A 23403-nucleotide genomic window follows, 5' to 3' on the forward strand; every position below is an offset into this window, starting at 1 on the left:
ACCACTCAAATATAGACTTATTCATGGTTTCTTGTTTGAGCCGTGACGAGAGACCATGGATTGAACTCACATGATTCATTCTTATATAACTATCGTACATTATGCTGTATTTATATAGCAGTATTCAACGCTCATAAGAAGCCAAGAATCGCATTGAAAATGATAAGACAAAAAAAGCTCGCTAAACATCACACTTTGGAACTATCATTCACCGCTCTAACAGCCCGTCCTATATTCTGGGAATCCGTTTCATAGGACTTGAACTTCCATGCCGGAACCCTCTTATAGAACATCTCATCCAACTCGGCATAAGTCCTACCCGCCGTCTCAGGCTGATAGAACCAAAGATAAACGAGACAGATAACGGAAAGACCGCCAAAGATGAACATTACCTTGGCGCCTAGGTTTGCTTTGTCTGGGTTGAAGAGGTAGGGGAGGACGAAGGACCACATCATGTAGAGGGCGTTCTGGAGGGCGAGACCGATTGCGATTGTTTTCACGCGGAGTCTGGATGTTGACACTTCTGCGAGGATGGTGTATGCGGCGGCGCCGATTGTGCAGTTGTACCACCATACGTAGAGCAGGATGAGGGCAACTGTGCCTTTGACCGCGCCGTCGGAGTTGGGGTTTGTTTTGTCGGTGGAAACGACGCCGAGCCCGCCGGTGACCATGAGGATGCATGTCATGATGAATAGACCGAATACCATGAGGTTGCGGCGACCGAGGCGATCGATCATGAAGTATGACATGACGTTGCCGACGATGGACAGGACTTGTTGTGCAATCTGGAGGCGGAAGCTCATTTCGTCGCTATACCCAGCTAGTTGCATGTAATACGTCGAGTAGGAAGCCGAGAATATCACGCCGGAAAGAGCTTGGATGGCAAGGGGGGCGATGGATATGATTGTTCGGCGGAGGTTCGAGCGGCGGAAGCATTCGAAGTAGGTTGCGCCTTCGGTCTCGCGACGGACTTGCTCGAGGGTGACTTTGATAGCGGAGAGTTTCTTGTTTCTTTCGTCTTCGTTGTATCCGAGGCGAGATAGACTGGAGAGGGCTTTCTGTTCACGGCCTTTAGAGACTAGCCACCACGGAGACTCAGGCATGAAGAGAATCAAAGCGAGGGCGATGGCAGCGTATCCCCACTGGGCAGCAAAGACGGCGCGGTATGCCCACCGGGTGGTGTAAGTTCCAGTAGTATTTGTTATCAGCGCAACTACGAACGGACCAACACAGTAGGCCAGCGCAGTCAGGCAGGTCAGCGTTCCTCGCAGGGCTAGCGGGGAGATCTCGCCAACGTAGGTGACGGGAACTGACGCGAGAGCACCGAGAGCGAAGCCGTTGAGGAACTTGCCTCCGAAGAACATCTCGTTTGTTGTTGATACGAATTCCACGGTCACACCGGCCACGGAAATCAGTAGGGCGCCGAGCATCGTCCATTTCCGCCCAAAAGTATCTGCGATCTGGCCGGAGCATAAAGCGCCCACGACCGCAGACGCGACGGGTCCACCATTGAATGCCGACTGCCATTTGGTGTCAAGTACATAGTCGCCAGCGAAGAAGCTGCCAAAGTCCTGACGGAACTGGGGGATAGAAATGACCGTACCAGCTGCCTGGTTCTCAAAGCTGACCAAGAGTATACACCAGACAGCATAGATGCACCAGAAGAAGGTCAAGGGGTATTTCTTAAGACTCTCCCATTTCGTCAGATCGTGGTCTTCCGAGTCGGCGAGATAGCCCAGCTGCTGGTCGTCAGTCTGCTCGACCATGTCCACACTGGCTTTCTCCATCGCAGAGAAGAGGGAAGGAGAGCAAGTAATAAGGGGCCCCGAATGAGAATCAGGCACAGGGAAGTAAGGGATGAGTGGTGGACCGTGGAGACTGGATAAGCATCAAACTTCACGCCGGGCCGACGATCTATTTATCTTTCTTTCTCCTTCCTTCTTCCAAATCCCATGCCCGCCCGATTCCGTAATTCAAGCAGGTATGCAGTGCCGCGGGGATAAATGCCTGCATTGGGACGATCGCAGCAAGCAGCAGAGCGCGTCAAAAACCGAATCGGAAAAAGGGAGAGACCAGGCCGCAGCAGAAGGCGAAACATGGGACTGGGCCCGACAAACTCTATTCGCAAACCACTCCGATTTCGCGTCTGGGGCCCCGTGCGATCGGCTCGGAGGCAAACAAACCGACTTCCAACAGTCAAGTTCTGCTCTAAATCGGTAGTTCTTGCCATGCGAACGAAATGCGTGGGGAAACCACATGGAATATGGAGCAGAATATGGGGGTCTGGAGAACCCCCGGGCGTTCTCATGACTCAGATACTTGGGTCCTGGAGGGACCACCGGACGGAGGGTGGGAGAAAACGCCGAAGATCTGCCGTCCAAAAAGCAATTCTAAGCGGTCTCGGATGCGCTGTCTTAAGAGTCAACAATGGCCTCATTGAGGTGTATCATGGTATGACGTACTCGTTAGGTGCGCAATTTCGGCATTCGATCGCCTGACTGGCAGGAGAATGGCAGTTTCAAGAAAATAAAGTCGACGTTGAGGTTCCGCTAAGGTTGAGGCCGGGGAGGACTGTGCGGAGGCTGGAAGATCAAAGCACGCATGTGGGTCATGTGATGTTATACAGTACAACTACAAGGCCGGATTACATGAACAGAAATCTCTTGTAAGCGTAAAGCTTTTGAAAGTGAATTAATTTGCACTATCTCTGGATTGACCTTAAGGGTCGTAGCTCAGAGCCCCAACATTGACCTCTGCCTTTCCAGTGATATCCCTCACAGACTGGCCAATGGACACCTCATAGTCGCCTGATGGCACCTCCCACTTGCTGTTCTGCTCGTTAAAGTGAGCTAGCTGGCGTGTGCTGAAGGTAACGTTGGCTGTCTTGGTCTCCCCCGGCCCCAGGCGCACCTTGGCAAACCCGACAAGTTCCTTGATAGGATTCTCAGGGACAGCCAACTTAGAACCGGCATAGACCTGGACAACTTCTGCGCCGGCATAGGGGCCAGAGTTGGTAACGTCTACCGATACTTCCACTGAGTCCCCACCAGCAATGCTGACTTTGTGGTTTGCGTGCGTAAAGGTAGTGTACGATAGACCATGGCCGAATGGGAAGAGAACCTTGGACCGGTTTTCTTCTGAGAGGTCGTAGTGACGGTAGCCCACGAATACCCCTTCCTTGTACGTGACTTCAAGTCTTTGGCGTCCATCCTCTCCGACGCTGAACTCACCTGGGAAGTTTCCATGTGCTGGTGCATCCTCTACTGCCCGGGGGAAGGACACAGGTAGGCGACCTGCAGGGTTCACGACGCCAGTGAGAACATCAGCAATTGCGTTACCCGCCTCTTGACCGGGGAACCATGCTTGGATGACGGCCTTGACCTCATTCAGCCAAGGCATAGCAACTGCAACACCAGTGCAGTTCACAACAACGGTGTTAGCGTTGACAGCACCAACAGCGGCAACCAGCCGGTCTTGCGAGCCATTGCTTGGTAGATTGAAGCTGATCTGGTCTTGCCCTTCTGTTTCCCATGCCGATGTATGTCCAGTAAAGACAATGGCAAAGTCACTCTTCTTAGCCACCTCCACCGCTTCGGATAGAAGATCCTGGTTGTGCTCTTGTTCGGACATGAAGCCGAAACGGAAACCGATGAAACCGTCCAGCATAGCAAGTCCGCCCTTGCTGGTAGGCTTCACCGTGATGATCTCAATGGAGTATTCCTTTCCGGCTTCGAATGTGTACTGGATTTCTGGCTCCTCGACACCGCCAAGCAGGAATGCCATGGAGTCAGGGCAGTTCTGCTTCTGGTCGTAGACGACCTTGCCGTCGATCCGGATCTTGGATGCTCCCAATCCGGACATGGCCAGATAGTGGTTCCCGCTTTGTGTGGGAGTGAAGCGTGCACTGGCACGGAGACTTCCCCACGATTCCTTGACAAAGATAGGGATATAGCTGGGCTGTTCAGAGGATGTAGAAGAAGCAGGTTCGCCATTGGGCTCGTCAGCGACAAAGAAATCGAAAGTCCAGCCAGGTTGGCCCTCGCGGTTAACCACACCCTCACTCAGCAAAGGAAGCTGGCGGAAGGTATGCGCACCTTTGGCGTACTCAAATTCTACAGAGTCCCCAAGAGCGGCACGAAGGCCTTCCTCAGGAGTAACGCGGTAGTGGGCATTGACTGAAGCGCTGCCGCCGCCGTGAATGAGAGCCTCTCGAGCAAAGCCCAATAATGCGACTTTTTTCTTGGCTAGTTTCTCCTTTTTCAGAGGGAGGATTGCGCCATCGTTCTTGAGAAGGACAAGACCTTGGCTGCCCACAGAGCGGATCAGCTTCTGATGTTCGGGAAGGATGATGGCCCTTTCGTCTGGAATGGTGGGATCTTCAAAACAGTTTAGTTTGGCGAGCAGCTCGAGAACATTTCGTGCGCGCTCGTCGATTGTCTTCTCCGATACAGCACCGGACTTCACGGCTGCAACCACTTCATCGACCTTACGCCACCTGGTAGGGCCGGGCATTTCCAAATCAAGGCCAGCATTCAACGACTCGACTGTGGAGTTGGTGCCACCCCAGTCGCTCATAGCAAGACCCTTCCAACCCCATTGTTCTCGAAGAATCTTCCTTAGAAGGAACTCATGTGAGTCAGCATGGGTGCCATTGACAAGGTTGTACGCAGTCATAACTGCAAGAGGCTGGGACTCCTTGATGGCAATCTCAAATGGCTTCAGATAGATCTCACGAAGTGCTCGCTCCGCAACATGCTCATTGACGGTGAACCGGCAAGTCTCCTGCTCGTTTACCGCGTAGTGCTTGATGGTCGCAGCCACTCCTTTGTCCTGGAGGCCATGGATGTACTGTGCTGCCAGCTTTCCGGCTAGGAAAGGATCTTCGGAGAAAGACTCAAAGTTACGGCCTCCGAGCGGATGGCGATGGATGCAGACAGTGGGAGCCAAGCTGGGAATTGTTAGTTCTTGATAATACAGTATAGTCAAACATCGGATTTCACTCACAGCACCCTTGCACCCTTTGAAAGGGTCTCTTCAGCTAGAGCATTTCCGATATGCTTTGCGGCTTCAACATCCCATGTCGCGGCCAGCAAAGACGATGCGGGAAAGCAAGCAGCTGTTACGCCTCCCTTGAAGGTGGCTCCGCGTGCACCATTGGGGCCGTCTGATGTCTATTTCATATCAGATTGACTATTCCCAGCGCGTTAACGGCTTCTGGTTGACATACCTTCAATGCTGGTACTCCTTTCTCAGGAAAATCGAATGTTTCCCAAAAGTTCTTTCCTGCTAGGAGAGAAATCTAGACCTTATTATTATTCCACACGCCTTTCTCAAGGATCAAGGGCTATTACCTTCTCCTCAAGTGTTAGATTTGAGAGCGTACTCTCTATATGCGCAGAGTCAACACTTTTGAAGCCCATGGTGATTGTGTTCAGTCACTATGAGAGATGAGAAGAAGTTAGAGGCTCGACTTTCCCGCGAGACATAAGGAATTAATTTAAGGCCAACTTCTGGAATCTCGGGCCGCTTCCCCTCATGAAGGATGGTGCACATGCTATGGCAGTGGAGATGTAGTGAGCCGATGTTGTAATTCATGCTCTTGACAACCGGCTAATCTTCGGCTCCCGGCAGTTGGGTGATCTTCCTCTCTCGGTTTAGCCTAAACAATGGACGCTAGGCCTGTTCTATATATTACACGAGCACACGTGCTCTCAGAAGACACCATGAAGGAAGGAGCAACCGGAGCCTGCGCCTTCTTTCTTTGACACTGTACTCGACCTCGACAGTGGGTCACGGGATCTACAGTTGCCTAATTGGGCCGAACGATCATGGGGGAGGTTTAACCCCTCACCCTCAATCATAAAAATGTCGACCAGGATGGACAGCTTGAAGTTGGTCTTTCCGTCCCAATCCTCCCCAATTGATCCAACATGACTGACCATCTCACCAAGTTGCACAACTTTTCGACTAAACCACGGGTGTTTATTGTTTCAGATATCTCGAATGAACCAGATGACGCCGAATCACTAGTGCACTATCTGCTTTACAGCCATCAATTTCAAACAGAGGGCCTGGTGGCATGTACATCAACATGGATGAAGAACAAGGTCTGTCCCCAGGACATGCAGAAGATCATTGACGCCTACGAGAAGGTTGTAGACAACCTCAACGCCCATGTTCATCCCGATGCCAAATACCAGCCGGCAAGCTACTTCCGAGGCCTCGTGCGCAAGGGTGCAGAGGTATATGGAATGGAAGCAGTAGGAGATGATATCCCTCTGAGTGAGGGTGGCGAGCTGCTACTTGAGCGTATCCAGGCTCATAGCGATCAGCCCCTCTGGGTTCTTTTCTGGGGCGGCACCAATGTTCTAGCTCAGGTGCTTCTCCGGATTGAGAAGCTTTACTCTGCGGATGAGGCTGCTAAGCTGCGCGCTAAACTCCGAGTTTATACGATATCAGATCAGGACGACACGGGCCCTTGGATCCGCCACAGGTATCCTGATATTTTTTATATTGCCTCTATCCACGGTTGGAATCACTACGGCCTCGCCACGTGGACAGGAATCTCAGGCGACAAATACTACAACTTTGATCAAGGCGGCCCGGACTTTACCAAGGTATCTAAGCAATGGATCCGCGAGAATATTCAGATAGGCGAGCTGGGTTCTGCGTATCCTGATTATATGTTCATCCCCGAGGGTGATACGGCGACGTTCTTATACTTGATCCAAAATGGGCTGGGTGTTCCCGAGCATCCGGAGTATGGTTCTTGGGGTGGTCGGTATCAGCGGTCTGACGTGAGTACCAAGGGCCTCGCCAGCAAACACTACGGTGATGCTGTTGACCGCGTGGCTGGGGCGGATGGCCGCATATATACCACGAATCATGGAACCGTGTGGCGCTGGAGAGACAGTTTCCAGAACGATTTTGCCGCGCGTATCAAGTGGTCACTTTCGTCAGACTTTTCTGCAGCCAACCATGCGCCGGTTGCTTCTATCAATGGCGACACCAGCTTGGCGCCACTGGAAATCGAAGCCGAAGCAGGATCTACCTTCACGCTCGATGCATCCGGGACTTACGATCCGGACGGGGATGAGTTGACCTTCAAGTGGTTCCACTACAAGGATCCGACGGCCACTCAGGCTTGGGTAGACGCAGAAGTGGCAGACCTAGCTATAGAGCCCATTGACGGAGGTCAAAAAGTCGACATTACAGTTCCCCCAGCAGAAAGATGCTGCGTGGAACTGATGAGCAGGCAACCTATCCGTCGGGGGCAGGTCCTGCATTTGATCTTGCAGGTGACGGATAACGGAACACCAGCGCTGACGAGCTATCGGCGAGTGTTAATCCAGACGACCAACCCTCGGCTGGAGGGAGGGGGCAAGGGAGCCGATGCCATTGGGGATTTAATGGCGGAATTTGCATAGACATCTGCAACGGATGTATGGAGTACACTTTCCCATAGTATAGAAATAGAAAGAGCTTTGGAGTTTACTTAGATACGGTTAAATGCTAGAATGGTAAATATAGGCTAGTTATCTTTGTTGGTGCCAGTCCAGGAAAACGATCCGATCCGAGAGCAGAACCATGGCTGTGATCTGGTGATCCCCACAGAATCCATCAACTCCTGCAAAACACACATCCGAATCACGGATCCCTCCAACTCCATGAGTCAATCTGCCGAAGTTCTACCGGCCGACTTCCTGCTCGCAGCAATTCACCCCGAATCCGAATTCACTCGGTCGCAATTGCCCCTCGACGGGGACCCTTCGAGCAACAACCGGGCACTTCAAAGGCATTCCTCGATACATTGGCACAGTCCCCATCCCCGCAATTGTTCAGTGTTCAAACTAGATGGGTCAATCATCAGCTTAAAAAGCCAGCTTCTGGTGGTCTTTTCCAGCATCAGAAACCAGCTGTGGTCAGGAACCAGGATTATGTCGCAACCCACCTTGACCCCGCCCTCCTTCGAGCAACATCCCACCGGCTTCGGCATTGGCTCCGCGCAGCCCCGGATCTCGTGGAGGTTCACAACTACTGAAGGCACAGCAGCAAACTGGCAGCAGACCGCGTACGAAGTCGAAATCGCTCGCGGCGACAACAACAACACAGAAACATACCGTGTTGAGTCTAGCGAATCCGTACTCGTGCCGTGGCCGAGCCAGCCTCTGCAGTCGCGAGAGACCGCAACAGTCCGCGTACGCTCTCATGGAGGAGCGGGAGATACTAAAACACCGACTGAATGGTCAGGTTGGAGTACTGTTGAGTGTGGTCTGCTGAGCCGGGATGACTGGAGCGCGCGTGCAATCACCAGCCCGGCGAAGCAAAATGAAGGCCCATTGCGTCCTGTTCGATTCAGAAAGACGTTTACTTTACAAAAGACCTCGGTGCAGCGTGCGAGACTGTACGTCACGAGCTTGGGAGTGTTTCAGGCATACATCAATGGAGAGCCGGTGGGGGACCATTGTATGGCTCCTGGGTGGACGAGCTACCATAACCGATTGAACTACGAGGTCTTTGATGTGACATCGCTTCTGAAGGATGGCGAGGAGAATGTTATTGCGGTGGAAGTTTCAGAGGGCTGGTATGCTACGCGACTGGGTTTTCATGGAGGCAGACGATTCATCTATGGGGATGAGCTTGGGCTGTTTGCTCAGCTGGAAATTGACTCAGGACAGGGAGACCAATCGCCAGTCGTTATTGCAACTGACTCGAGCTGGAAGTCCCACCGATCTGCGATTATCCGAAGCGAGATCTATGATGGAGAGGTCTACGACGCGCGGGAGGAGCAGCATGGCTGGAAGGATTCATCGTTGGCGAACCCCTGGGGGCCAACTCGCGAAATCGCATTACCTGCAGCGCAGCTTGTAGCTCCAAACGCTCCTCCAGTGCGAGTAACTCAGGTAGTAAATCCGGTTGAAATAATCCGCACGCCTTCCGGTAAAGTGGTTGTCGATTTTGGGCAGAACCTTGTCGGCCGTGTCCGGATTCACTCTGTCAAGAAACCAGCAGGACATTCTATAGTCCTTCGACATGCAGAAGTCCTTGAAAACAAGGAACTAGGAACACGTCCACTCCGGATAGCCAAGGCCCAGGACGAGATCATATCAGCCGGTCAAGGAATCCGGAACTGGGCTCCTAGCTTCACTTTCCACGGCTTCAGATACGTTCAGGTGGATGGATGGAGTCCTGAGGACACGGAGTCTCCGCTCACGCTGCAGAGCCTCGTTGCTGAGGTCATGCATACTGACCTCAAACGATCTGGGTGGTTTAACTGTAGCCATGAGATGGTCAACAAACTGCATCAAAATGCGATATGGAGTATGCGCGGAAACTTCTTATCTGTCCCAACGGACTGCCCGCAGCGCGATGAGCGCATGGGTTGGACAGGCGATCTCCAAATATTTGCCCCCTCCGCAAGTTTTCTGTATAACACCGGAGGCATGCTGAGTGACTGGCTACAGGATCTCTCAGCGGAACAGCTCGCACACCCAAAGGCAATCCCGCCGCTCGTGGTCCCGAATGTAATTGCCGAGTCCTTCTGGCCCACGTTTCCCCAGGCTGTATGGGATGATATATCTATACTCCTGCCTTGGACGCTGTACCAAGGCTACGGAGACGTGAGTATCCTCCGCCGGCAATATCCTAGCATGACTGCCTACCTCGAGCGTGGAGTGCAGCGCGGCCCAGACCGTCTCTGGGACGATACACTCTTTCAACTTGGCGACTGGCTTGACCCAACCGCGCCTCCAGATCAACCCGGTAACTCTCGCACAGATGGAACTCTAGTTGCAGATGCCTACCTCGTATATATAACAGGGATTCTCGCCGACATCAGCTCCATCCTCGGGAAATCCGCAGACGCATCTCAATACAAGGCCGACTACCGAACCCTCAAGTCCCGGTTTCAAACCAAGTACATCTCCCCGACAGGTCTATTGGTAGGAGACACCCAAACAGCACTCAGCCTCGCTATAGTCTTCAACCTCCACGATGACCCACAACAAGCCGCTGCCGCAGGCGACCGACTAGCCCGCCTCGTACGCATATCCAAGTTCCAAGTATCTACAGGCTTCGCCGGTACACCCGTAGTCACGCACGCTCTGACAAAGGCCGGCCACCACCAACTAGCCTACCGCATGTTACAAGAATCCAACTGCCCCTCATGGATGTACCCAATCCGCATGGGCGCCACAACCGTCTGGGAGCGCTGGGATAGCATGCTCCCCGACGGCTCAATCAATCCTGGGGAAATGACCAGTTTCAATCATTACGCGCTGGGGTCGATTATCAATTGGCTACATAAGACTGTTGCCGGTGTGAGTCCGCTAGAGCCTGGGTGGAGGCAGATACTCGTGCAACCTTTACCAGGCGGCACCATTACCTCTGCCGAGGCGATCTATGAGACGGCTTACGGCCGGTTGGAGTCTCGATGGGAGGTTAAGAATGGTGACCAGTTCCGGCTGGAGCTGGTTGTGCCTCCGAATTCGACGGCGAAGGTTGTCCTCCCTGGTGGCAAGGATGAGAAGGTTGTTGGATCAGGACGGTACACGTTTGAGAAGACATTTGCCAGTCAGGCTGGGTGGCCTCCTAAAGCGCAGGTGGCTCCTGTGTTTGAACCGGAAGATACCTTTGTATAGAGGTATGATTTATTTACTATCGATTATATGAGAAAATGCAAAGCAATTAGAAAGAAGTTCAGTCATGCGCATTGGTATACAACCAACCCCGCTTCAGGAGGTCTGTAAGGAGAATCAGTATTTGGCGAGTCGGTGGGAGGATGTCAAGGGGGTTTCTGATGATGGGATGTTGATGAAGATGGGTATGGCCTCAGTGCGCCGGTTTCGGGCTGGGTGGGTTTGCGGAGTCCGTTAGATTTGCTCAGAGGGGAGACTGAGTTGAAGGATTTGTAGTGAGGTTTATTTCTTCTAATGTACTGCGACTTTGGAGTTGTTGAAAGCTCGTGTCCGAGTCCGAGACTAGCCCTAACTCGCCCTTCCCACAGTTCGCATCAGTTTTGACTTGACGGTATCTATTGCACGTATAATAAGGCCATTAACAGCGAATTCTACACTATGCCTGGAATAAGGTCTACATCGCTCTTCCACTGGTGACAATTAAATTGCTCTTTCCCGGTAATAACTGTACTAGAATGTCTCCAAGGCCGCAATTAGGGTTTGTTGAATAGGATGGAGAAATATGATAAGAGCAGCCATGGATATGAGCTACTCATCGTAAGTATACGATTAAATCATATTAACAATACCAAATGCATAATACCTCTACACACAAGCATACAAGTTTTACTACTTCCCATCCTTCAAAAGCCTGACCTGCTTCCTCTTCCACATAAGCAGAACAGGCAAAACCTGCGCAGCAGAAAACCCCCCGATAGCTTTCATCTGCAGGTTATAAGCCTCCCCAAAGACCCTCCTTACCTGAACCTGGACCTCCCCAGGCAACAGCCCAACCGACTGCGCACTATCAAGCACCATGTCCAATTGCGACCCATCCAACACATCCCCAAGCCGACTCTTCAAATGCGCATTCAGGATAGAAGTCGCAATCGCCACACCAAGCGCCCCACCAAGCATACGCAGCTGCAGCCCTGTCCCCAACCCAATACTCTGATCCTCCCCATCCACAATAAGGGGAACCATAATATATACAGCCGCGACAGACATGCCCGCTCCCAGACCCGCAAGGACGGTATACCCCATCTGCCCGTTCCAGAAGGCAATCGTTGTAGGTGTGGTTGAGAGGAGGAAGAACCCGACGGTCTGCAGGATGAACCCGGCGATGCAGATGTGCACGAAGGCGACTTTGAAGCGGCCTGCGAGACTGGAGCAGAGCATGCTCCCTATTGGGTGGCTGAGGGCGTATGCGAGGAGTTTTACGCCGGCGCCGATGGGCGAGGATTCGTTGACGGTTTGGTAGCGCTGGGGGAGCTCGATGATGGATGTTGTTACGGGGACGCCGGTTAGGAGGAAGCCACTTGTTGTGATTGACCATGGTTAGCTTGGTGGTTTATTATCAGTTTGGAATGGGGTGAGGGGTTTACAGAGCAACGCCAACGAAAATGCGGTTTTGGGCTAGACGCCAGGGCAGCATGGGTTGGATTTTCCAGTCGTGGCGACTAACGAGCCATTCCCAAGCGAGGAAGACCAGCCATAATACACCTGAGACGACGATGAAGCTGATTATGAGCGCAGAGGACCATTCGTACTCGAGATTACCCTCCTGCAATGCTGCGATGAGAAACATCGAGGCAGCAAGGACGAGAAATGCGCCGAGGAAGTCCACCCGGCGGAAGAAGATTTTCTGGTTCTCCAGGAAGGCGTTGACTTTGGAGTGCAAAGGTTTCGCTTCTGACTGCGAGGTACGAATGTCGGGATAGCTACTTGGCATGTAGACGAAGAGAATGATCCAGGCAAATGCGCCTGCTGGGAGACTGGGGAGAGAGAGTTTGTGTCAGTGCTGGAGGGGGCCGGCGGGTTAGGGCTAGTTACTTGAGCAGGAAGACCCAGCGCCATTGATCGGATATATTGATCGCGCCTCCAAGGAGAGGGCCTATCGCCAGTCCCAAGGACATTATAGCTGCAGCAATGGCGGCGATAAGGTCATATTTGCTATGAGGAACCAGGCGCAGTAGCGAAAAGAGCGTCAAGGTGTAGACGCCTGCAGCGCCGATTCCCTGGAATGCGCGGAAGACAATCCTAGATTCAATTAGTCCAGCTCATGTTATATACGGTGGGAACAGCCTACAGTTGGTTTAGAGTCTGTGCCCCTCCACATCCTCCACTGAAGGCGATGAAGAAGACCAGGGAGCACAGCAGCGATGGTTTGACGCCAAAGATATCACCGCATTTTGACCATATCATGAGAAAGCCTGCGCTGTTCAGCCACTAGTTAGTTGCTAGGGAGGAGTAGGCATACCACAGTAAGTTAGTAAATAGCTAGTGGTCACCCAGCTGCTCTGGTCGAAGCCATGGAGGTCGTCGCTAATCGTGACCAGCGACGTGCTCACTATGCTGACTTCCAGAGACGGCAGGAAAAGCGCCAACAGCAGCCTTTCCAGCAGTTAGTTGAGCTGTAGATTTGAACCAAGTAGTACTAACCCAAAGCCCACAATCCAGAGTCGCAGGCCGTGCAGGTGTTCTACAGGTGCCGGTAACGAGCCTGATTCAGAGGCATCACATTCCTTTTGCTCCTGCGCGTCCATTTTCTGGTTCACCTCGGACATGATGAAGGCGTGTAGCCTCCTGAGATTCCAGCAAAGAAAAAAGGGCTCAGACTTTGGAGACTTTTTTCAAGAAACTGCGAAGAAGCTGAGCACGACACAGCCTTGGTTTAAGCTGGATCCACTCAGCCTTGTTGTTGAACACCATGCTAACGATTGGTGGGCCGGTTTCATCGAAAGTATGTGAACAGGTCGCAGTATCAGCCCCGAAAGAGGTCAGGATCGCCTGGAGGAAGTTGGCGCAGATTCAGATGCATCTGTGGCCAGCTGGCCCATCCCCCTCTGACCCCGACTAGGGCTTACCTTACTCTGCACGTCTAGCACTCTAGCCCCCTTCCAAGCCCTGCCCAGCCACTTATTTGGGCCTAAATGATCCAAAGAGGCTTGATGCTCCGCTGCAATAATACGCTTACGCCGATATGCCGTGTCACTCTCACATCAGATAAATCATGACATTGTCCTTTCAAGTCTAACAGCCTGCCTCGCCAATCGCGCGATTTACCACCTTGACCATGCCAATCAAGTCGTCCGGCGAGGAAGAAATCTCATGCGCCCTGCCATGCACATACACAGACCTTTTCTCCGCTTTGCAGGTCCTGCTGGCAATCTGTGCATGCTCATATCCGCCATCCCTTACTCCCCAAATATGCGCGGTCGGCAGATCAAGGCTCCCATCGGGAACGGCGGCACCTGAATGATCAATCCGGCCTTCCTGAAGAGCGTTCATGTCGTACAAGGGGAACGTATTGGAGAAGAAAATGCCTACTTTGAAGGGCAGGTCGTCGCCGGTGCCGTTTTGAGCTGTCTGACGCTGGCGCTGGCGCTCGATCATCCACGAGATGGCAATGTTGGCGCCCAAGCTGAACCCGATCACACCATCGTATGGACCCTCGGCTGCAACGTATCTCTCAAGGAGATCGATAGTCTGGAGGCAGGACTTGGCGTCTGCTGGGTCGCAGTAGGAAAAGGTCTTTTCGTCGCCGAGCATGTTCTCTTTCAGCATTGGGTCGGGGGTCCATGGCAGAGTGCCCTCGACAAAGTCGTAGCTGTGTCGGTTGCCGAGTTCATATCTTATCGCTGCTGTTTGCTGTTGAAGAATCTGGAAGTCTTTAGGAATCTGTCTTTTTTTCTTTCTTTTTATCTCTTTTTATGTTGAGTACGTACGCGAGAATTGCTCCCGATCCCGTGTAAACTGGAGGAGAGTTAGGGCAAGACATCAAATACGATGAATGCACAACATACCAGAGGAACCGCATTGCAAGAAGTTACCAAACTGTGCAAGATGGTGAGATCTTACCAACTCTTTCAGAAAGAAGTAGACAATGGCCCCGGTTGAAATACTCCGGCGCGCGAAATGGAGGTTCTGGGCCTTGCACGGTGGATCTGATCCTGCATGATCGAGAGTGTCCACGAGCCCTCATTAGGTGTTTGAAAGATGGAGCGTCACATTCCTGGAAACCTTGTGATGATTCTGAATGAGGCAACCGGGCGTCATTATCAAGTTATTGTCAACCTGGCACCATACAATTGGTCTTGACTGTGCGGCTGAGACATCCCTGCTGGGGGCCGAATTATTGCCAAACCCCAATCTATTGTTATTATTTATTGGTAGGCTGAGTCTGATGCAAGTAGAATGCCATTCGTCAAAATTTTCGACCCATCAGATAGAAGGGTCATTATGCATAAGCACGACCTGCGCAGACATTGAAGAAAAACTCACCTACCTCCAAAGATCCAGCCTGGAAACATATACGATATTGACAAAAATCAAGCAAAATGGGAGACGCACGAGAAACAGATACCCTGCCACCACTGGCCATCGTCGGGCTGTCGCTGAAATTCCCACAGGATGCTGTGTCACCAGAGTCCTTCTGGGACATGGTCGTGCAGGGACGATGCGCTGCAACAGAGTTCCCCCCAGACAGACTGAATATAGATGCCCATCACCATCCCAATCCCAACCGCCTCGACAGTTTGTCAATGAAAGGCGGCCACTTCATGAAAGAAGACCTGAGCCTATTCGATGCGCCATTCTTTTCCATTACCGCCGCCGAGGCGGAGGCCATGGACCCCCAGCAGCGACTAGTACTCGAGACGTCCTACCGAGCCCTCGAGAATGCCGGCATCACCATGGAACAGGTAGCCCGCTCGAAAACGTGCGTCTTCACAGGGTCCTTCGGCCACGACTACGAGACGCTCCAGAACAAGGACCTACAGGCGATGTGCAAGTTCTCAGCCACAGGGACATCCATGAACATGCAATCCAACCGAGTCAGCTGGTTCTTCAACCTCAATGGACCCAGTGCAACCGTTGATACAGCCTGCTCGAGCAGTTTGATGGCAGTCGACCTCACCTGTCAGTCAATCTGGAGCGGCGACTCAAAGATGGGCATGGCGATCGGAAGCAACACGATCCTGGCTCTGGAAACGGGCCTCATCCTCGATAACCTAGGTCTTATGTCTCCAGATTCCCGGTGTTATAGCTTCGACAGTCGTGGAAATGGGTATGCCCGGGGTGAGGGTGTTGGAGTGCTAGTTATCAAGCCTGTGGAGGATGCCCTCCGCGACGGCGACACGATCCGAGCTGTTATCCGGTCTTCTGCATCGAATCAAGACGGGAGGACTCCGGGAATCACACTGCCGAGTATAGAAATGCAAGAGACGCTTATCCGGGATACATACCGCAAGGGAGGTCTCGATATGTCCGAGACTCGCTATTTCGAAGCCCACGGCACTGGAACAGCAGTGGGAGACCCAATTGAGAGTAAAGCAATCGGGACAATCTTTCGGCCGTATCGCACGAATGAGGACCCTTTGTATATGTAAGTTATCAATATCTTCACCTTGCGCAGTTTGCTGACTCCGTGATAAGAGGATCAGTCAAGTCTACCATCGGCCACCTTGAAGGAGCCGCCGGAGTAGCAGGCCTGATAAAAGCAGTATTGGCCCTGGAAAATGGAGTAATTCCTCCAAATAGCACCAACTACAAGAATCTGAACCCGCGTATTGATGACGAGTTCCTTCATATCAAGGTGGGTATAGGGTACCAGTCCGCGTTTCCAAGATTAGCCCTAACAAGTACCCCAGATCCCAAATAAGCCCGTTGTATGGCCAACAAACACCCTTCGACGAGCATCAGTTAGCTCATTCGGTTTTGGCGGATCTAACTCACATGTAGTTTTGGACGATGCATACAATTTCCTTCGTATGCGCGGACTACTGGGGAATCACAGCACCGTCGTCCATCCACAGTCTCCAAGCTCTGATCAATTCCTATATCTTGAGCATCCCTGCCAGGACGACAAGGTGCCAGACTCGCCAAAGCTCTTAGTATGGTCCTCCGCAGACGAAAAGGGAATCTCCCGTACCCAGGAATCCTGGAAGTCCTTTCTATCAACGCCTTCCATCCCCGAAAACAAGACGCAGTATATCAACGATCTTTCATATACGCTCGGATCTCGCCGGACTCATTTCCCGTGGAGATCGTTCGTGGTGGCTAGACCTTCTGATGACTGGAGTGCTCTAACGGATAAATTTGCCTCTGCGTCGCGCTCTTTGACTTCTCCTAATCTGGCTTTGGTGTTTTCTGGGGTAAGCTATCTTTAAAATACATATGTGATGCACTTGGAAGCAATTCTAATAATCCACAGCAAGGCGCTCAGTGGTATGCAATGGGCCGTGAGCTGCTCCACGCATATCCCCTTTTCTACGAAAGTATAAAGTCAGCAGGGGTTTATTTGCAGTCACTAGGCTGCAGCTGGAGTGTTCTTGGTGTGTATAAACCAGCATCTGAATGGTGTCCTCTGCTAATAAGCAAAAAGATGAGCTACAGGTATCAGAGTCCGAGTCCCACGTCAACCAGCCGGAATACAGCCAGACCATGACGACTGCTCTCCAGGTAGCCCTGGTAGACTTACTCCGTAGCTGGAATTTGGTTCCGCGTGCTGTGGTGGGCCACTCGTCGGGGGAAATTGCTGCTGCGTATGTTATGCTATCTACAATGTCGTCTAATAAGCACAGCTAATAACCGCTAGATACTCTGCCCAAGCTATATCTAAACAGTCAGCTTGGAAGATAGCATACCTACGAGGGAAATTAAGCAGCAGACTGGAAGTTCATAGCGAGAGGAAAGGGTCGATGCTTGCAGTTGCCCTCTCATCAGAGGATGTTGCTCCGTATCTTCAGGATATCAAAGCACAGCATGAAGACGCGCGGATCAACGTTGCCTGTGTTAACAGCCCAAAGAGTGTTACTGTTTCAGGAGACGAAGCACTTATCGACATTCTGAAAGACCGTCTTGAAGAGGCAGTGGTGTTTGCTCGCAAGCTCAAGGTAGGTGTCGCATACCACTCAGCGCAGATGCAGGAAATTGCCACGGAATATCAAACAGCACTTGGGGATTTGGAAAAGCCGCACCGGCAGGATAGAACCCATCCTCAAATGGTTTCTTCGGTTACAGGGACCTGGACTGATCCCGAGGAACTGATTAAGCCTGATTACTGGGTGCGGAATATGGTGTCTCCTGTACTCTTCCTTGATGCCTTGTCAACGCTCTGCTCAAGCTCAGGAGACCCTCCCAAGAAATTGGACATGAGCCATATCAGGGACTACCCTATTCACCACCTACTTGAAGTTGGTCCACATTCAGTCATGCAGGGAGCATGCAAGGATACCCTCAAGGCCATGAACAAGGACAAGTCGACATCGTACCTCTCAATGCTGGTCCGAAACGTGCACGCCGTCGAAACAGCACTTACAGCTGCTGGTAGTCTGCATTCAGCCGGGTATCAAGTGGATTTGTCCAGTGTGAATAGAAATACAGCCACAGGGAAGAACTGCAAGAGCTTGTCGAATCTACCGGAATACCCATTCGACCACTCAAAGTCCTACTGGCACGAGTCCCGGCTTAGCAAAGGCCATCGACTGCGGAAGTTTGGGCGTAATGACCTTCTCGGCGCCCCTGATCCAAATTGGAATCCCATGGATGCACGGTGGCGGCATTTTATTCGCTCTACTGAGATGCCGTGGGTGCTCGATCATAAGGTAGTTCAGCCCTATATCCCAATTTTACTAATTGTACTCTGACAACCCCAGGTCAACGGTACAGTGCTATACCCCGGGATGGGAATGGTGATAATGGCCATCGAAGCCGCAAAGCAGCTTGCAGACGCAAGCAAGAAGATATCCGGTTTCTGGATTAAAGAGGCTGCGTTCAAGGCTGCTATACGGGTTCCATCAAACGCAGAGGGGATTGAGACCGGGTTCTATATGCGCCCTCTGCAGAGTGTCGATGCTAAAGGCACAGGCTCGTTTGCGTTCAAGCTCTGCACCTTCGACAGCGGAACGTGGACTGAGAACTGCACAGGATCTATACAGATCGAGTATGCATTGGATGATGGAAAGACACCAGACAGGAAAGATACGGAGATTGCGCGGGAATTGTTAAGTAACCAGGTAGATCGCTACTCTGTTGTTCAAGACGCAGCAGTCACGCCTGTAGAAGATGCTGCTATCTATGAACTGACGGCTCGGTGCGGGCTTGAATATGGAGAGGCATTCCAGCTGGTGACTTCGCTGGCCTGGCATCGTGAAGATGAAGGCCAAGTTACGAGCAACGTGCGCAGAGTCTCTGAAGGTCTTGAAACGATACACCCGACGACCCTCGACGCTATTGTCCAGACATCGATATGGACAATGACCCAATCTGGAACACAGATTATCCCTACAATGGTGCCAACTCAGATCAAAAAGCTCTGGGTTTCTCATGACGGTCTTGCGCGTCTTTCGTCGGATGTACTGAGGACTCACGCTGCCAGGTATGGGGAGCCTCAGCTGGGCACGGCAGTCGACATCGTGGCTTTTGATGAAGGGCTGCAGCAGAAGCTGGTCCACATCGCTGGTCTTCGCATGAGTGTGGTCAGCGCAGCAGGAGGCGATGAAGACGAGACGGTCACAGCATCCCCAGAGCAGCGATGTCACCATCTCGAGTGGAAGCCTGACCTAGGTCTGCTGAGCAACGAGGAGATCACCTCCCTCTGCACTAAGACTTCCCTCCGCACTAAGGATGGTGCGGGCAGAACTGAACTAGACACTTTTTTCACCGAGTTGGACTTCCTCTTGACGGCTCGTGTTCTGCAAGCACTGCGCCAGCTCCCTAGGGAGCCTGCCCAGCCGCATTTGAAGAAGTATATCGAGTGGATGGTAGAGAGAAAGCGGCTATTTGACGAGGGCCAGGTCCGGTTTGCGTTTGAGCCATGGAGAAGTCGTCTGGATGATACTGCGTACATCCAAGCAGTCGAAGAACGGGTCCTTAATACGAACAAACGAGGATACTTGATGGCTACAGTGGCACGCAATCTGCCTTTCTTCCTCACAGGCGAGCTCGATCCGTTAGGGTTCCTCTTCCAGGGTGAGCAGTTGAAGGGCTATTATTTCGAACAGGTAGGTTTAACTTCTATGGTTTCACCAATTTATTTCTAACAGTATACAGCTCCACGACTCCAACGGTCTAAAGCGATTCAGCACATACCTCGACCTCCTAGCGCATCGAAATCCCCAAATGCGCATTATCGAAGTCGGCGCCGGTACAGGCTCCATGACGGACATTATGCTTCGCAGTCTGGGTCGCGGAGACGAGTCCTGTAACGAGCGCCGATATGGGCAGTGGGACTACACTGATATCTCGCGGTCCTTTTTCGGGGATGCCCAAGACGAGTTTCGCCAAGAGGGTGATAGAATGCGATTCAACACGCTGAACATTGAGCAGGACCCTGAGGCGCAGGGATTCGAGTGTGGCACGTATGATGTTGTTGTGGCATCTTTGGTGTGTCTCACCCAATTCTCTTTTTGGTGGTTTAGGGCTGATTATATTGTTTAATGCAGGTTTTCCATGCTACAGCTGATCTGAAGACGACTCTAATCAACGCTCGAAAGCTTCTGAAGCCGTGAGTCCCTAGCCATGTTCCATGGATATACATTCTGACAATCTCTAGGGGAGGAAAGCTCATTTTGAATGAAATCACTGATCCAAGCGTCATCCGCACAGCCTTTGTATTCGGTCTTCTGGAAGGATGGTGGTTAAGTACGCATTTCTCTAATAGTTATTCTTTTTATATCTCTGCTAACCCGTCAGGCTCGGAGTCGTATCGAAAGTTTGGCCCCTGCGTTGGCACGCAACAGTGGCACGAACTCTTCATCCAGACCGGCTTCTCAGGGCTTGACATCTCCCTCCCAGACTATGACAATCCAGAGAGCTACGAGAACAGCGTGTTAGTCACTTCTGCCGTCGAGGGTACTTCGGAATCGTCTGAACCAAGCGGCAAAATTGAAGTCGTCTATGATCCCTGCGAGCCAGAGCAAGTGCAGTTAGCGCAGAGTCTGGCTGGTCGCCAGTCTGATGTGATTCTGGCTTCAATTAACCAGTATCAAGAGTGCTTCTCTGGCTCTGCCTCACTGCGAGTATTCCTGCTTGAGCTCGTGCAGCCAGTGCTCAGTGATATCAAACCAGAGCTCTTTGAGAAACTACAGCGGCTGCTTTGTTCTACCGTCGATGTCCTCTGGGTTAGCTCCGGTGGTGAATCTTCATCTCCATCGCCTCATATGAGTCTTTCTGATGGTCTCCTCCGTGTATTGATGTCTGAGGACGACCGGAAGAGTTGCCACTTGCTGTCCCTCCAAGAGAACACCAGTCCTGACCACATGAGGAACCAAGTTACCAAGCTGATTAATCTGCTACCCTTGCCTGGTAAAGAAAGCCTGGATACTGAGTACCGAGAGCAGCAAGGCTTATTGCATATCGGCCGGTTGATGTCATCTTCGCAGTTAAACAAGCACATCGCTATACAAACAACCCCAAAGCAGCACAAAATACAGGGCTTCAAATCCGCCGGCGTGCCCCTCCACCTAGATGCCCTTTCATCCGGTTTAGTCCCCGGATTCAAATTCATCGAAGACCCAATCGCCACGCAGCCCCTGGGCCCCGACGAGATCGAAATCGAAGTCAAATGCGCCGGTGTAAACTTCCGCGATGTCCTAATCGCAGTCGGCCAGTTAAACTCGCCCCATACCGGGTTCGAATGCTCGGGCATCGTGTCTCGCACCGGAAACGCCTGCTCCAGGTTCAAGGTTGGTGACCCCGTAGCTGCTCTGCAGGGTGGGTGCTTTGCAAACTTCATCCGCCTGAAGGAGACAGCTGGAGTGGTGAAGATCGGGCCTGGCGTTTCATTTGCTGAGGCTGCAGCTGTCCCTGTGAACTTTGCCACAGCCTACATTGCCCTCCATGATGTTGCGCGCATGCGAGCCGGCGAGTCCATACTCATCCATGCGGGTGCCGGAGGGACAGGACAGGCTGCTATCCAGCTTGCACAAAACATGGGCGTGACTGTCTTCGCAACTGTGGGCTCTGACGAGAAGAGACAGTTCCTCAAGGATGTCTACGGCATCCCCGAGTCACATATCTTCTCGAGCCGGTCGACGCTGTTTGCTGAAGCTGTTAAAACCCGCACCAACGGTCGTGGCGTTGACGCCGTCTTCAACTCACTAGCTGGTGAGAGTCTCAAGGCTTCATGGGAATGCATCGCCCCGTATGGGCGGTTCTTGGAGATTGGCATTAAAGATATTCTTGCAAACGATACGCTCCCAATGAGACAGTTCCTGCATAATGTCTCCTTCAGCGCCATTAACCTGGCAACCATGATGGGTGACCGGCCTGAGATGTGTGCTGCTGCTTTGTCGTCTGTGTATGCGATGCTCGAGCAAGGGAAGCTCCGACCAGCACAGTATTTGCAGGTTTACGGCATTGGCGAAATGGAAAGGGCCTTTCGGTCGATGCAGAGTGGAAAGCACATTGGGAAGATTGTCATTGAGATGCGCGATGACGACCAGGTGATGGTATGAATCTTCTTGCCCGTGAGATAGTTAACTACATATATGCGGATTGCTGACTTTTACCAGACGGTTCTGAATACCCGGCCCAGCACCTCTCTAGATCCAAACAGCACATACATAATATCCGGAGGATTAGGAGGTCTAGGACGGAATATCGCGCTTTGGCTGGTCGACCACGGCGCACGCAATCTGCTGCTGCTGTCCCGATCGGGAAGCACAAGCCCTAAAGCCCAAGAGCTCGTCCACGAGCTCGGTCGTCGTGGTGTCCGCGTCCTCACTCCATCCTGCGATATCGCAGATGCAGAATCTTTAAACTCCATTCTTGAAGATTCCCGGAAACAACTCCCCCCTATCAGGGGATGCATCCAGGCAGCCATGGTCCTCCGCGACGCGCTCTTCGAAGCAATGCCCTACACCTCCTGGAACGAAGCAATCGCGCCCAAAGTCCAAGGGACATGGAACTTGCACCGGGCACTCCCCTCCGGACTCGACTTCTTCATCATGCTCTCGTCTATCACGGGTATCTTCGGCTCAAAGGGCCAAGCCAACTATGCAGCGGGGAATACATTCCAGGATGGTCTCGCAGCGCACAGAGTCGCGCTTGGGGAGAAAGCAACCTCGATAGACCTAGGCTTGATCGGCTTCACAGGAGCCGTGGTCGACGACGTCCGACTCCAGGAGCGCCTCTTGTCAAAATCAGTCCTGACCCCGATTACGGAGCCCGAAATGCATGCACTTTTGGATGTCCACTGTGCTGCCGGCGTTGACGCCAGTATGCCATGCCAGACGACCGTGCGAATTGCGCCGAACCTCGACAAAGCCAGTGCAGGCGATACAGAGTGGCTAAACAAGCCTATGTTCCGGAATCTGCGACAGCAGAACCAATCGAGCGGAGGTAGCAGCGCTGTCGGCGCAGAGGGGGCCACCAGTGTCGCTGCACTCCTTAGCCAGGCCCAGACAGTCACCGAGGCAAACGAGGCTGTTATCCAGGCATTGCTGATGCGGCTGTCCAAGGCACTGTCGATTCCCATGTCTGAACTTGATGCGAATAAGCCGCTGCACCAATACGGAGTTGACTCGCTTGTTGCGGTGGAGTTGCGCAGCTGGTTTGCGAAGGAGATGCAGGCTGATATTGCCGTGTTTGATATCCTGGGGAGTGCGACTGTTACATCTGTTGGGCAGTTGGCGACGAGTAAGAGTCGGTTGACGAGAGAGAAGTGGGTGGATCAAGTCTGAATTACACAAACGAAGATTAGACTGCGAGGCCGAACAGATTT

At 52.3% G+C, this 23403-nt stretch overlaps 8 protein-coding genes across 8 annotated transcripts; 4 read left to right on the forward strand and 4 right to left on the reverse strand.

Annotated features, from left to right (window-relative positions):
- Positions 1-188: 188 nt before the first annotated feature.
- Positions 189-1787, reverse strand: ASPSYDRAFT_86505 (uncharacterized protein; the record flags this gene model as incomplete). Its single annotated transcript, XM_040851672.1, has 1 exon — positions 189-1787. One exon carries the CDS (start codon positions 1785-1787, stop codon positions 189-191), a length of 1599 nt encoding a protein of 532 aa, XP_040706660.1.
- Positions 1788-1895: 108 nt separating this feature from the next.
- Positions 1896-2608, forward strand: ASPSYDRAFT_671660 (uncharacterized protein). The gene has a single exon (XM_040850379.1). The coding sequence runs from the start codon at positions 2004-2006 to the stop codon at positions 2496-2498; it is 495 nt and encodes a 164-aa protein (XP_040706661.1). The 5' UTR covers positions 1896-2003; the 3' UTR covers positions 2499-2608.
- Positions 2609-2718: 110 nt separating this feature from the next.
- On the reverse strand, positions 2719-5420 carry ASPSYDRAFT_144320 (glycoside hydrolase family 3 protein; the record flags this gene model as incomplete). The annotated part of the gene is made up of 4 exons (XM_040841420.1): positions 2719-4948; positions 5005-5171; positions 5228-5299; positions 5352-5420. 4 exons carry the CDS (start codon positions 5418-5420, stop codon positions 2719-2721), a joined length of 2538 nt encoding a protein of 845 aa, XP_040706662.1.
- A 320-nt stretch (positions 5421-5740) lies between these two features.
- On the forward strand, positions 5741-7540 carry ASPSYDRAFT_41563 (uncharacterized protein). Its single transcript, XM_040846303.1, has 2 exons — positions 5741-5891; positions 5952-7540. Exon 2 carries the CDS (start codon positions 6096-6098, stop codon positions 7425-7427), a length of 1332 nt encoding a protein of 443 aa, XP_040706663.1. The 5' UTR covers positions 5741-5891; positions 5952-6095; the 3' UTR covers positions 7428-7540.
- Positions 7541-7580: 40 nt separating this feature from the next.
- ASPSYDRAFT_41564 (glycoside hydrolase family 78 protein) lies at positions 7581-11040 on the forward strand. The gene has a single exon (XM_040846304.1). It carries the CDS (start codon positions 7668-7670, stop codon positions 10638-10640), a length of 2973 nt encoding a protein of 990 aa, XP_040706664.1. The 5' UTR covers positions 7581-7667; the 3' UTR covers positions 10641-11040.
- Positions 11041-11306: 266 nt separating this feature from the next.
- On the reverse strand, positions 11307-13222 carry ASPSYDRAFT_144506 (uncharacterized protein; the record flags this gene model as incomplete). Its single annotated transcript, XM_040841438.1, has 6 exons — positions 11307-11994; positions 12062-12451; positions 12510-12716; positions 12766-12889; positions 12937-13070; positions 13119-13222. The coding sequence occupies 6 exons, from the start codon at positions 13220-13222 to the stop codon at positions 11307-11309; spliced, it is 1647 nt and encodes a 548-aa protein (XP_040706665.1).
- Positions 13223-13709: 487 nt separating this feature from the next.
- On the reverse strand, positions 13710-14496 carry ASPSYDRAFT_86510 (uncharacterized protein; the record flags this gene model as incomplete). Its single annotated transcript, XM_040851673.1, has 3 exons — positions 13710-14339; positions 14405-14432; positions 14483-14496. The coding sequence occupies 3 exons, from the start codon at positions 14494-14496 to the stop codon at positions 13710-13712; spliced, it is 672 nt and encodes a 223-aa protein (XP_040706666.1).
- A 520-nt stretch (positions 14497-15016) lies between these two features.
- Positions 15017-23362, forward strand: ASPSYDRAFT_86511 (type I polyketide synthase; the record flags this gene model as incomplete). The annotated part of the gene is made up of 12 exons (XM_040851674.1): positions 15017-16062; positions 16113-16272; positions 16328-16831; positions 16891-17011; positions 17062-17221; positions 17275-18283; positions 18335-19681; positions 19731-20063; positions 20123-20184; positions 20233-20321; positions 20373-22129; positions 22193-23362. 12 exons carry the CDS (start codon positions 15017-15019, stop codon positions 23360-23362), a joined length of 7758 nt encoding a protein of 2585 aa, XP_040706667.1.
- Positions 23363-23403: the final 41 nt, after the last annotated feature.

The sequence above is a fragment of the Aspergillus sydowii genome (genome assembly GCF_001890705.1).
Source record: "Aspergillus sydowii CBS 593.65 unplaced genomic scaffold ASPSYscaffold_2, whole genome shotgun sequence".
In the NCBI taxonomy this organism is placed as follows: Eukaryota; Fungi; Ascomycota; class Eurotiomycetes; order Eurotiales; family Aspergillaceae; genus Aspergillus; species Aspergillus sydowii.